Source organism: Citrus clementina, unplaced genomic scaffold (genome assembly GCF_000493195.1).
Source record: "Citrus clementina cultivar Clemenules unplaced genomic scaffold, Citrus_clementina_v1.0 scaffold_6, whole genome shotgun sequence".
In the NCBI taxonomy this organism is placed as follows: Eukaryota; Viridiplantae; Streptophyta; class Magnoliopsida; order Sapindales; family Rutaceae; genus Citrus; species Citrus x clementina.
In genome coordinates, this window is record NW_006262139.1 from 12,508,345 (window position 1) to 12,521,542 (window position 13,198).

At 33.7% G+C, this 13,198-nt stretch overlaps 1 protein-coding gene across 2 annotated transcripts; it reads right to left on the reverse strand.

Moving 5' to 3' along the window:
- Positions 1–206: 206 nt before the first annotated feature.
- On the reverse strand, positions 207–6,409 carry LOC18039619 (calcium-transporting ATPase 4, endoplasmic reticulum-type). Of its 2 annotated transcripts, XM_006428913.2 has the most exons (8): positions 4,643–6,409; positions 4,131–4,203; positions 3,898–4,019; positions 3,052–3,333; positions 2,577–2,954; positions 2,082–2,191; positions 1,199–1,427; positions 207–1,079 (listed from the first exon to the last, which is right to left on the reverse strand). In XM_006428913.2, the coding sequence occupies exons 1-8, from the start codon at positions 6,059–6,061 to the stop codon at positions 498–500; spliced, it is 3,195 nt and encodes a 1,064-aa protein (XP_006428976.1). In that variant the 5' UTR covers positions 6,062–6,409; the 3' UTR covers positions 207–497. The 2 variants fall into 2 exon arrangements, with proteins under 2 accessions (XP_006428976.1, XP_024037379.1); XM_024181611.1 differs by lacking the exons at positions 3,898–4,019; positions 4,131–4,203.
- Positions 6,410–13,198: the final 6,789 nt, after the last annotated feature.

Sequence of the window (13,198 nt, forward strand, 5' to 3'; positions counted from 1 at the left end):
CCAACTAAGCAAGCTTTCTTCACGCGTACTCGCTTTTCACTAATCATATTCATATCACATCTCTCAATTGCCTTCCCTTTTGCCAGAAACAGAGGACACATTAACATTAGCGCTGGTACCATTTGTGGAACAACTCTCAAAAATTCTAAAACGGTGACGTTGAACTTCCTTACGTGGGTTTTGCTCAATCAATAACTCATCCAACCAAAAGAAGTTTTACTTTCATTCAATTGCAATTCCCATTAGTAAAATATGTGGTTTTGAGTCCTTTGACAAAACCTGTATGAGATTAGATAACTAAAATGGAGGGCTAAAAGAAACAACCTAAGCCAGTAATTCAGTCCATACTATGATACCATCCGGCCTATCCCTCATTGTAAAACTTGCAGAGGGTCATCGATGGGAAAAAAACAAAAAATATGATTCAAGCAATGTAATGTGCGAGAGGACCATTGGAATGGTACTAACCAATTGATGGCACTTCATTTGCCGGTCACTCACTCTGATTTTGGTTTTGAAGATTTTCTTCTTGATGTTTGAGATCCATTTGTACATCTGCCGACAAACTTTAGAACCTCATCGATCAATACCACAGGGAATGCAATGGCCAATACCAAGAGCCATTCGTTAAAGCTTAAGGGCACGATACCAAAAATTTGAGCTAGGAACGGCACGTAGAGGATCAAGAAGTGTAGGCCAAAGGAGACGGACATAGCCAAAAGGAGCCAAGGGTTGACCCATGGGGGCATTGTCAATAGGCTTCCATCCTCAGAGAGGGCATTGAGGGAGTTAAACATTTCAATGGCGACCAGCACAGAAAGAGAAAGTGTCATTGCTTTTACTTTGCCGCCATGGAAATAATCACAAGGGTTATCGTTGAATGTGAAAACCTGATTACCAGCTGTGAAGGGAGAAACGGTAAAATTCCCCCAGGATGGGCACTGGCCCCAGTTAGTGAGCTGGGAGTATGTGACAAGGCTGTGACCGTCGCCAATGAGATTGATGCCCAAGAAAGAACCATGTGTATACCAAATGATGAAAACACCAACCGTTGCTATTCCAACATACAGCCCGATAACCTGTAAAGAGTAGAAATACACGAGTTACAGATGCAAGTAAACAGTAGAGATCGTTTAATGTTCTAATGTTAAGAGTTAAATCACTTAAAACATGCAGGAAACAACAGATAAGACAATACCAGATAGCGGAATAAAATCCAAGCAGAAATTAGAGAGTCATCACTCCGACGAGGGGGTTTCTTCATTATGTCTTTATCTGGAGGATTGAATCCCAATGCTGTTGCAGGAGGTCCATCCGTAACAAGATTGACCCACAGAAGCTGGACAGGTATCAGGCCTTCAGGTATACCTAAAGCTGCTGTAAAGAATATAGAGGCGACCTCACCGATGTTTGAAGATATCATGTACCTGAGATAGGTGTTAAAAACTCACTTAGCATAAACTCATGCATTTGAACCTAGGACGGAATTCCAGGAGTAATAAAATGTAATAATCAAGGTTTAATAGTTAAACTCGGCTGACAATCTCTTCCAAAGTGGTTATATATGACTGGAATAACATGATATTAGCAGTCTAGGGTGTTGTTTGTACAGAACTACAAAGTCGGGCTCTGTAAACGTCATCATCCAAATGATGCAGTCATTATATCAGTCACCTATTTGGTGGAGTCAGCTAAACTAACCAAATCTTGATCATAACTCATTGGGGTCACTCAGCTGAGTATTTACTAGATTGGCTTCTTTTACCCATAAATGTTTCAAAGACCGGTATTTTGGGTATCGTTCTTCAGTGTATGACTCTTTAGATCAATTATTAGTTGCTGCCAAGCTTAAAGAGCTGATTTGGTTATTCTAAAAAGAAAACATCATGTCGGCATTACTTTCCAGAGAAAGTGAATTTTTATTACTCCAACAATCTGGTTATTTTCATTATTTCAACATTATTTTTCAAAGAATATAACAGCCACAAATCAATAAATATGTCCATTACTGTTGCACAACAAAAACAACTAATAATTTGAGGGGACTACTTAGGAAAAGGGAAAAAGAAGAACCAACCAACCTGATAAAAGCCTTCATGTTGTTGTAAATGGATCTGCCCTCACCAACAGCAGAAACAATGGTACTAAAATCATCATCTGCCAATACCATGTCGGAAGCTTCCTTTGCAACCTGGATGCAGAGAAATGATGAGAATCAATGGGGAAAAAAGTAGGGAAAAATAAAAGTTCAAACTATAGAGTAAAACTCTATAAAACAGAGTAATCATCAATGTCCATCATTCCCGCTAAGTCCCTGCTCAAACCACTTCATAATAGGCAACATACGTCAGGTTACATAATTTGTACCATTCCAGGTTAACTGAAATAACATGTTATCCAACCAATTGAAAAAGAATTTCTTTAATTACTTCTACTTCTAGATCTTACATAAATCTCCAAAATTATATAGCAATGCAATTTTCCCACTGATTTGTTTGTTGTACTCAAATGAGGGGTGCTTAGAAAGTAATATAACATGAAGTTTGTCTGAAAAATTAGGGAAAAAGATAAACTACCTCAGTTCCAGCAATCCCCATGGCAATTCCAATATCAGCCAGTTTCAGAGCAGGAGCATCATTTACTCCATCGCCAGTCATGGCAACTACCTCCCCATCTTCTTTAAGCAGTCTCACTATCTCTTGCTTGTGCCTTGGTTCAGCCCTAGAAAACAAAAGCCCACCGCTTTGTCTTAAATGGGCTTTCTTATCATGCATCTCCATGAACTCTTTGCCTGTCAAACTTTTCAAACTAATGTCTTCATTACATTCAAATACACCTATTTCACGACATATGGCTTCTGCTGTGTTCTTGTTATCTCCTGTAATAACCATAGCACGAATTCCAGCTGCTCTACAGTCCTCAATTGCTTGATGAACCTCATTACGAGGAGGATCCTGTGAAGATTTAGAGAGATAACTATCCACAGTCAGCTCATAAATATAATCAAATTACTAATAGAACAATTTAGAAACTAGATATATTACTACTCACCCTCAGTCCAACCAAGCCAACAAAAGTAAGCCCGCACTCCATTGATGCATAGTTCGATGGATTAAGTAGAAGTGTATGAGCTGGATGATCTTCATTGCCATCATAGGTTTCAAAATCAGGTAGCTTATCTTTGTATGCAAAACCCAAGCATCGTAATGCACCAGTTGACATTTCATGAAGTGCATCTAAGATGAGGTTCCTTGACTTATGATCTACTGGTACAACTGAACCATCAAGCAACTGCATCTTGGTGCTCCTCTCCAATACATTCTCTACAGCACCCTGCCACATCAGCACTTCATGTAAGAACTCTATAGAATTTTGTACAAATGCATCATCATTGTTGTAGAGGAAAGTCCTCCTTTACTGGACCATTTATGTCTTGTTGATTTCACAAGGAGGCATAAAGTTCCAATAATACGGGCAGGGATGAATGAAACATAAATTCCATAAACAACTAAGAAAAACTAGGACCACATATAAAATGAATTGAAGTCATGAGTTCATAGACTACCAATGACACAATTTCACAAGGGGTCAAAGAAGTATCACAAACAACCAAAATTAACTTTGGTAGACAGAATCAATGTTGTGGTCTTAAACTTTGGCAACCTTCCATTGTTTCTGATTTTTGCTTTAACCATGAATGAAAAAAATGAAAAAAATGAAAAAAATGAAAATGCAAAACCGTGTGCCATTATAAGAACTGGAATAAGCTAATAGATATAGTGCTATTGGGACATCTATATTTGGAAATACTGTTACATTTTTTTTTATTGACCCTCATTTAAGAATGGAGCAAGCAGATAGAGAGAGAGAAAGATGGGTGCGATAGGGAAAGAGCACCTTGACGAACAATGATCTTTTCCCTGACCGGGAGTTGACAATAACACCCATGGACTTCCTATCACGATCAAACTCAAGAGTAGCAATTCGACGTTCATATTCGTTCCACATTCGGCAGCAACCTTAATAACATTAAACATGAAATAAAAGCATGTAAATTTTCTAGCTTCAAAAGTTTTAATAGCAAGGGAAAGTTAGGCGAAAAAATGGAATTATATCATGGTTTAACATACTTAGAATTTCATCACCAATTCTTGATTCGTAATCTCTAGATCCTTCGGGAAGCCCCATTTTCTCAACTAGAACCTGAATTGACAAGAGCACGAATCCAATCAAGATTCCAAAGCACCTACCATTTCTTAAATACTATGGATCAACTCCAATAGAGAAACAAAATAAATTACCATATATAGCAAACACATATTCTTCAAATTGCATCTGAAAAGTGGAAGTTCACTATGTACTCAAGAGCAAAAGGAAAAAACAAGGCTAAGAGAAACAATTGGAACAATTATTACCTTTGATATCGTATAGCATTGGTACATGAATAAAGAAACACAGTAAATCAAATTCATTAAACAGGGGCAAAAAACTACTTTTTTGTAGCAAATGCATGCTCACTAAATCACATTAACCAAAAAATGATTCAAAATTGATCACATGCATGAGCATAAACTTCAAAAGCACTATATAACAAAATAACAAAAATGCTTCTGCAGAAAGATCCAAAACATAACAGTCTCACCTTAAGAGCTGCCTCAGTAGGCATTCCATGAGAAACATACTTATTCTCTGAATGTACAATACCGGCATCATTACACACAGCAGCTATTTTGGCAATCATTTGAAGATTAGCATCCAATCGACCAGGGGTCCAATCATGTATCTTTCCGTCATAAGGACTATAAGTGGTCCCATCAACGTTAAAACTTCGCAACTTATCCACTCCACCACCCACTGCTACAAGTTTTGCCACTGCCATCTGATTCGTAGTCAAAGTACCAGTCTTATCAGAACAAATCACAGTCGTACAACCCAATGTCTCAACACTCGGCAGTTTCCTCACAAGGGCATTCTTTTGAGCCATTTTACGAGTACCGAGCGCTAAACAAGTGGTAATCACAGCAGGTAACCCTTCGGGAATTGCAGCCACAGCCAATGCAACAGCAATTTTCAAGTAATACGTACATTTCTCAAACGAAAACTTGAAATTCCTCGGCCACCCATCAACATTCTGCCAACTTAGAAAATACTTAAAATTAATTAACCATACGAAAACACAAATAATTCCAATCATCTTCGTCAAAACCTCCCCAAAATCATTCAGTTTCTTCTTCAACGGAGTATCCTCTTCGCTCTGCGAAGCAACATAAATTTGGTTATGCACTTTCCCAATCTCAGTCTCCATTCCAATCTGCGTAACCAAGCACACACAATTCCCATTCACAATAGTGGTCCCAGCAAAAAGCATACATTTTTTCCCTTGAATATCCGTATCTAAAGGGACGATCTTGTTCGTTTTGTTAACTGCCTCACTCTCTCCGGTCAACGAACCTTGTTCCACTCTCAGAGTCGAACTAATCAACTCCACAACTCGCATATCAGCCGGCACTCTATCGCCAACCTTAAGCTCAACAATATCTCCCGGCACAAGCTCCTTCGCGGGCAATTTCGGAATTTTACCGCCGTCGCGAATCACCGCGGCGTGCTCTGACTGGATCTCTTTCAAAGCTTCTAGAGCCTTCTCGGCGTTGTTCTCTTGCCAAACGCCGACGATAGCGTTGAGGATTAGAATCATGAAAATCACTAACGGCTCCACGAACGCCGTTATCTCCTTCTCCCCGCCTTCCTCGCCGTCGTACCATGCTAAGACGAACGAGATAACGGCCGCGCCGAGTAAAATCCGAACGAGCGTATCGTTGAATTGTTCGAGGATCAAGCTCCAGATTGACGGCCCCTCGTGCTTCTCGAGTTCATTCAATCCGTAGATCTTACGGCGTCGTTCCACCTCCGCGGATTTCAAACCAAATCTTTTTCTCACTCCATAATGCTTTTCGCATTCGTCGACTGATTTCGCCCAAGCCGGGAAGATCTCGCGATCCTCGCTCGTTTTTGCTTCACTTATAACTTTCCGTAGCCCGTAGTCTTCGCCTCCTTTCCCCATTCCAAAATCTAACAAAAATCAATTCTGTTTTTGTTTGGAGGTCAAGAAAAAAACGAGAGGAAACGAGAGAAAATTTCAATGAAAAACGTAGAACCAAGTCTCTCTCTCACACTCACACACACATCGAGGTTTCTGCGTCCGGTGCTATGCCCACCAAGTGGCCGCTGCATAGGCGTGTCGCTGTCTAGTTTCCTTTATAGCATAATTCTTTAATCTGATTAACTTCGTTTGGTTTGTGGAATTAGTTGAATTAAAATAAAATACAATAGAAGGATTAAGATAATGAGCAAAAGAAGTTTCCGAGTAACAACATCCCACGGTTATTTAAACTTTCAGAAAAGCACCGGCTGCTAATCGGTACTAAGCCCGCTATTAGAAGGAGAGGCAGCGGGTATAATTCAGCGAGGAAGTAGTTTTTTTCACGTGCTGGACAGCTGGCCAATTGAAAGGTACGTACGGCAGATTTCGTTTTGTCGTAATGACATTTGAATCCTCGATTTTTACCTAAATCACAAATCTAAATCTATTTAGTTTATACTTTTATGACTTCCTACAGCAGATGAAGGATCGGAAGTCTTTAAAGTTCTATTTGGAATTAAAGTTGAGTAATTATATTTTAAAAACTATAGTAATATAAATAATTGATGAAAACTAATTATTATAGTTTGAAAGTTAAATTAAGTTAATTTTGTATTTATATATGAAAAAATTATTATATATTTATTAATTTTGTTAAAATTATATTTGTTATACTATTAATTTTATTTCACAATTATATTTTTTTATTATACTTAAAAGTTACAGTACTTAAATATCAAACAGTGCCTAAATTAGGAGTGGAAAATTTTTTAAAATAAATTAGCAAGATTTGTTGATGATTAGTTCAACATTCGATTGGTTTTTGATTATATTCAAGTGTTGAAAATGAGCTGAAAATAAAAATATAAAAAATATTTAAATTCAATAGCAATTGACATTTGAAAAAGGTGGTGACATGTTTGAGTAAGTGCATTTACAAGACAAAATAAATAAATAAATAAACAAAGTTGTATGTATTCTATTTTGCCGGAGGCATATAGGAACGTAGGGAGAAAACTACAAATTACGTTACTACTTACGATTGCGTCAGAAATTAGGGACCTATTCGTTATTACTCCATTTTGTCATTATTTCAGTTGACAAGTGCATTTGGACTGGAACGCTATTGGTTTGATGTCGTAATCGTGGGTTTGTTCGTGTTGTTCCTTCCTTTGTTGCTTCGTCCGTGAGATTTTAAATATTATTTGAAGTACGTAGAGACGCATAATTTATTGTTCCAAGTTTGATGTTGATTTGTAGACTTCAATTTATGTCCGGGGAAACGCGAAATGGACAGTTTTGATTTTTTTTTTTTTTTGTTCATACGCGAACTGTTTTCCTTCTGTTTTTTTAATTGCTTATAATTCACCAAGATTTATGATATAAAATTTAGGGTAAATACTTATTTAACCTTGATATTTTGAGTTAAATATTCGTTCAATTTTTATATTTTACATATATTTGTAGTAAATTTAAGAAATTTATTGTGACCAACTCAAAATTCCGTTTCCATTAATATTTCAACAAACAATATTTACCTTTGTCTATATCTTTGGGAGACTCAATTACTCACATTGTGACCTAATGGATTTTATATTGCTGCCAATTAGATGATGTCGCTTTATTTGATTTCTTTGTTCCTTCTCAAGAATATAAGTGAGCGAGCTTTTCAAGCAACAGAGACAATTCAATTTCCTTTTCAAAATTAAGCAATGACAACGACGAGGATTTGACACACTGGCGAAGGAAACTTAAAAGGCAAAAAATAGAAAGTATGTATTCAATCTCAAGGAAACTTAAAGCACAAGGCAAGTAGGCGACTCAATAATTGAACTTAATTAAGGCTGCTGAAAATGAATTAATAAACAATAATCTTGAGGAAAGTGACAAGAAAATGCAATGCTTTTTCGTGTGATATCATTTGATCCACGTACTTCAAGTGCATTCCTATCGTCTTTCTCAAGATTGATTACTTGCAATCGAATCCATATATCTATTTAGTTTTATCATACGTGTACACATATTATATATACATGTTTTAGTGACGCAAGGTAAAAGTCATACTAGATTTCATTGTAGCGTACGTTTTTTAAAAGAGAAAATATCTTAATTGAAAAAATATTGAATATTATTAATGTGCAGCTTGTGTGTGCTACCACAAATTTTGGATAACAAATCTATATATAAATTAGTAGCTAACTTAATCTTAATCATACTCAAATAAGAGAAATAATCTCAAATTCTAATTAGACTAGAATTACAAATATGACTTAAATAAACTTAATAAAATAAGATAAGCCCCAATAAAATATTAAATACCAAATTGACCTAAATATTATAAGCCCTAGTAAATTCTAATTTATTTTATCTAATATGCTTCCTACATCAGTTAGCCTTGTAGGTTGAAAATTTTGGTGTAGAAAAAGTAACTAATTGTATTTAATATCACACATATACATAATTTATTATTTATTTAAGTTGATATTTTTTGAATATTTTAACATTTTCTTCAGAATTTATGTAGTTAGATGTTTAGCGGGATGTATTCTAGATGAGTATTGTTTTAGTTTTCAAATAGAATTAGAATCTAATACCAATTTTTTGTGCTTATTTTTTAACAAATTTTCAGCATATATGCATTTATAACTGTGTATGATTAAAATTTATTTACACGTATGTTTTTAATCCAATAATTATAAATCACAACTTTCTAAAAAAATCAGTGCAAAAATCATATCAATGTTAAATCCTCGTCCTTTCAAGCAATATTCCAATATTTAAATTTTAAATGATGTGGTTTTTGATTTGTTACTATCATATTGTTTTATTAATTAATAAAAATAATTAATAATTTTAAGGGACATAACAAAAAGTATAATTCAGCAGCCACATCACTAAAAGATCTAAACAATAAAATATTATGTGTTGGAACCCTAGCATAGTTAATTTTTTGTTAGTCCTAATATATCACATTTAGAGGCGAACCTTCCCTGGACAAAATCATTAATACACCTTAATTTTTTTTTTTCATTTAATAATATAGTGTTATCTTATTTTCAAACTTGTCGGTGATTCAACTCTTTTTTCTTTTCTTTTCTTTTTTTTTCCAGCTAGAGTTAGGTAGAGACTTGTTCATTAAATAATTTAATTATATATTTATTGAATAAATGGAAATCATTAATAGCTAAAATGATGCTACTACTGTAATTTAGTATAAAAAAATATCATGATTTAGTTTAAGTGAAAGAAAAATATGTCAAAATATTACAATATTATCACTAGTATTAGAAAGTTACAAATTGCCATTTAGTAATTTCATAGTTTATTTCCTTTTACAGTCATACTTGTCATTTTTCTTTTTAGTATATTAGATTATTCAAATATTTCACTTCATCTATCAATAAAATAAAAATAATAATTTTTTGGTACAATTTTAATAATTTATAAGCTTATTTGTTGTATTGTTGTTGTTTTTTTTAATATATGTATTTTTCTTAAAGTTTTCTTATCACTCTACTTGATATATGTGTGTTTTTTAAATCCTTTATATACACTGACATTCGCAAAATATTTAAGATAAATATATAAATTAGTCCAGACTAAAAAAAAAAAAAAAGTCTTGGATTCGTCCCTAATCACATTGTGAATGTTGAACTCATTTCGAGAGCATATAACTTTATGTGAATATGTTCAAATTACAATCTTATTTAAGTATATAGGCCAATGTTGGGTACTAATATCTAAATAAAAATCCTCTCATCTCATGATTTAAACATATCTGAATTTTTTTAAATAAACCTTTTGACATATAAATATTTTTATTTTAATATACTTAAGATTTATTTTTTTATTATATTTTTATTTATTACCTACAAAATCCGGTGAGTAAAAGTAAAAATATTCGGCTTCATAGTCGACCCCTCACAGTATTCCAAAAGTCGAAGCTTGATCCAATACGTATTCGTTTCTTTTCTTGTTCAATTTTGTTTTAAATGGTCATAAGTGGATCAATAGTTTGAAAGTTGTGGCGAGCGGTTGTGAATGAAAGGAGAGATTTTGTGCTTTGAATAAATGTCTTCTGTGTTTCTGTTTTCAGTCTTCGGCTTTGTTCTTGGCTCTTCCAGTCCTTTTGCCTTTTTTGGAATATTTATATTTCTCGAGTTCTACGCTTCGAAGTTTCCCGGAATGTTCACTAACAAAACCTTCTTACGCAAGACAAGGTTAAAAAGTTAAAGAAGTCAGGCAGCAGTCAAGGTCCACTTAATGTGGCTAAAGTTTGATTCTCGATCTGTCACTGTCTGAAAACACTAACAGCGGCTGGGATTAGGTGATGGCTTATCAAACCCCACCAATTATTTATTTATTTTATTTTAATTTCAGATAAAAAATAATATTAAAAAATAAAATTTAGTTGCTTAAAATTGTGGGTGGGTAACAGTTCGGCTCAATTTTAAATGGAATTGAACCGTCTACTTTTGAAGAAATAATAAATTTTGATACGGTTCAAGTTTTTTCTCTTTTAAACCTTACTTTTCTTTTTATTTTCTAATATTTTCAGTTTTTATTTTTTCTCGTATAAATTGATTAATTTATTTTAAGGAACCAAACCGTGGGTCATTTTTCAAAACCTTTTTTTTTATCTGTCCACCGTATTAAAGACAGCAATTGAAGTTGAAATCATTGTCATTTTGTTAGACTATTTTGAAAGGAAATCTTGAAAGTGAAATTGCCAAAGAAATAATGAGAAAAACTGTTGTGCAACTGTGGTAACGTGCCACAGTTGCATTCAGCTGTTGGATCTCAATGAACCCTACTCATTTAAGTGGATCCAACGACTGGATGCAACTGTGGCACGGTACCACAGTTGCACCGTAGTCGGACCCAAAAATAATAATACAAAAATTATTGTTATAAAAGTTTAACTTGAATGATTTTTAAGATTTTTTATCGGATAATACTCAAATCTTGAAAGAGAAAGAGTTAAAAAAAAATCATTGTGATAAATTATATACTCTTCTATTATAGTCATTAATGCCCAATATTACAAGAGTCGTACTTAGTGGAGAGATAGATGAGAGAAATTTATTCTCTCTCTCTATCCACCCACTTTCTCTTTTATTTTCTTCTTTATTTCTCTTATCTTTATCTCATCTTTTCCTACACCAAACATTTTTCTATTATAAAGGGTACTTTGGTTATTATTTGGATGGAGTCGGATCTTACATGGAAATCTTATTCCAAAACAAATTCAGCGATTGCATTTGATTTAAGACAACAAAAACAGGCAGCAACAAAGAAGCAAAAGAGCCCAACAAGACTCGAATCTTTATGTAATCGCTGTCGGTTGTTGTCATTTGATTCCAATGCCCAATACGAACATGATCGAGTTACATTGGGGGATGCCAAATTATATTGCCGGTGGGGACATGGCGGATTGCTTTGGTCAATTTAAAATAAAACCAAATGGATTAAAGTCAAACTCGTGGGAAATTTTTTAAATCAAATGGGAAGTGACTTACAGACAGCGATTAAGAAAAAGTTGGAAAATGAAATTTGGGTTGACTAAAGTACATAACAACAGAGGGTACAGTAAAATGTACATATGGAAATTGGAGGAGCTTCCACCTATTCAAATTTCAAGCTTTTGATTTAGAAAATTTTGGGGCTGGTCTTGTAAACCGTCCATCTCTCAGTCAAGAGATGGGTCCACTAATTTACACAAATTTAGGGCCCAGTTTGATTAGTTGGTAATGTGCTAGGTTTGGGTTAGCCTCACGCGACTAGGTTACCGCATATGTAATTTGCGTCCACCTCTACATAATTTTTAATGACCCTTTAGTTGTTTGATTGATAACAATTAAATTTTAGGAAAAATGACACAGAGACTCCTAATATTTGAATAAGGGACACAGAGACCCCCAACGTTTAAAAAAGGGACACAAAATCCCTTAATATTTCAAAAAAGACACTCACACCCCCATTTGTTAACAGAAAATTATAATTTTAAAGTACAATTATCATTATACCCTTATAGCATATTAAAAAATAATTGTTCATTGCTTAAGAATATAAATAAATTAAATTGATTACTAATATAATAAGAATAAATTTTTTTTATTTTGTTGATTATATAAGTTTAAATGGAGAATTGTTATTTTTATTATATTAGTAATCAATTTAATTTATTTATATTCTTGAGCAATGAACAATTATTTTTTTAATATGCTATAAGGGTATAATGGTAATTGCACTTTAAAATTATAATTTTCTGTTAACAAATGAGGGTCTGAGTGTCTTTTTTGAAACATTAGGGGGTTTTGTGTCCTTTTTTTAAACGTTGGGGGTCTCTGTGTCCCTTATTCAAACATTGGGGGTCTCTGTGTCATTTTTCCTAAATTACAGGTTGATGTAAGTTACATCTTAGGGAGACCTAGGCTTACATCTAAAAAGTTATCCAAATTTTTTATTATTTTTTTTCACAAGTAGAAATTTCATTTATGTATAAAAGGTAACAATGAAATTATGTATATCACATATATTTATGGCCTTTCTGTTATTTTTTTTAAAACTCTAAATAATTTTTTATATCTACCAATTCAATAGACTTTTAAATGTAGCACTACACAAATTTTATTTTTTGGTTGACTCAAAAGAAAAATATAAAGATGACATACGAAATAATAAACTGTTAAGATATGAAAAAAAAAGGTTGCTGTCCAAGAAAAATAATAAGCTCAAAAATTCATTTGGAACTTATTATGACATGTATATTCCTTCAAATAACTCAATTAATTTCACTTATCAACTCCCTCAATTCACACTTATCACTAACATCAATATGCAAAGTGGCATGGTATAAATAACTCAAAGTCAAAGATAATACAAATACCAAAATTTAGAAGTCATCATTTCATCTAATATCAAAAGATCACACAAAATGCCTTAAAATTCTTTTTTCTTTTGTTTTTGACAAACAAAGCATCACAAAAACTAAGAAGATCCGTTTCTGGAGTCACTGCACTCTATATCTAGCCATCTTCAATTCAAGTTTATCCAACG

Excerpts from the sequence above, each read along its gene's own strand:
- LOC18039619 (XM_006428913.2), bottom strand. The coding sequence starts at position 6,061 with ATGGGGAAAGGAGGCGAAGACTACGGGCTACGGAAAGTTATAAGTGAA. Across the intron at positions 2,955-3,051 it reads TTGGCTTGGTTGGACTGAGG|GATCCTCCTCGTAATGAGGT; the intron begins GTGAGTAGTAAT and ends AAATCTTCACAG. Across the intron at positions 2,192-2,576 it reads TGGGGATTGCTGGAACTGAG|GTTGCAAAGGAAGCTTCCGA; the intron begins GTAGTTTATCTT and ends CTCTGCATCCAG.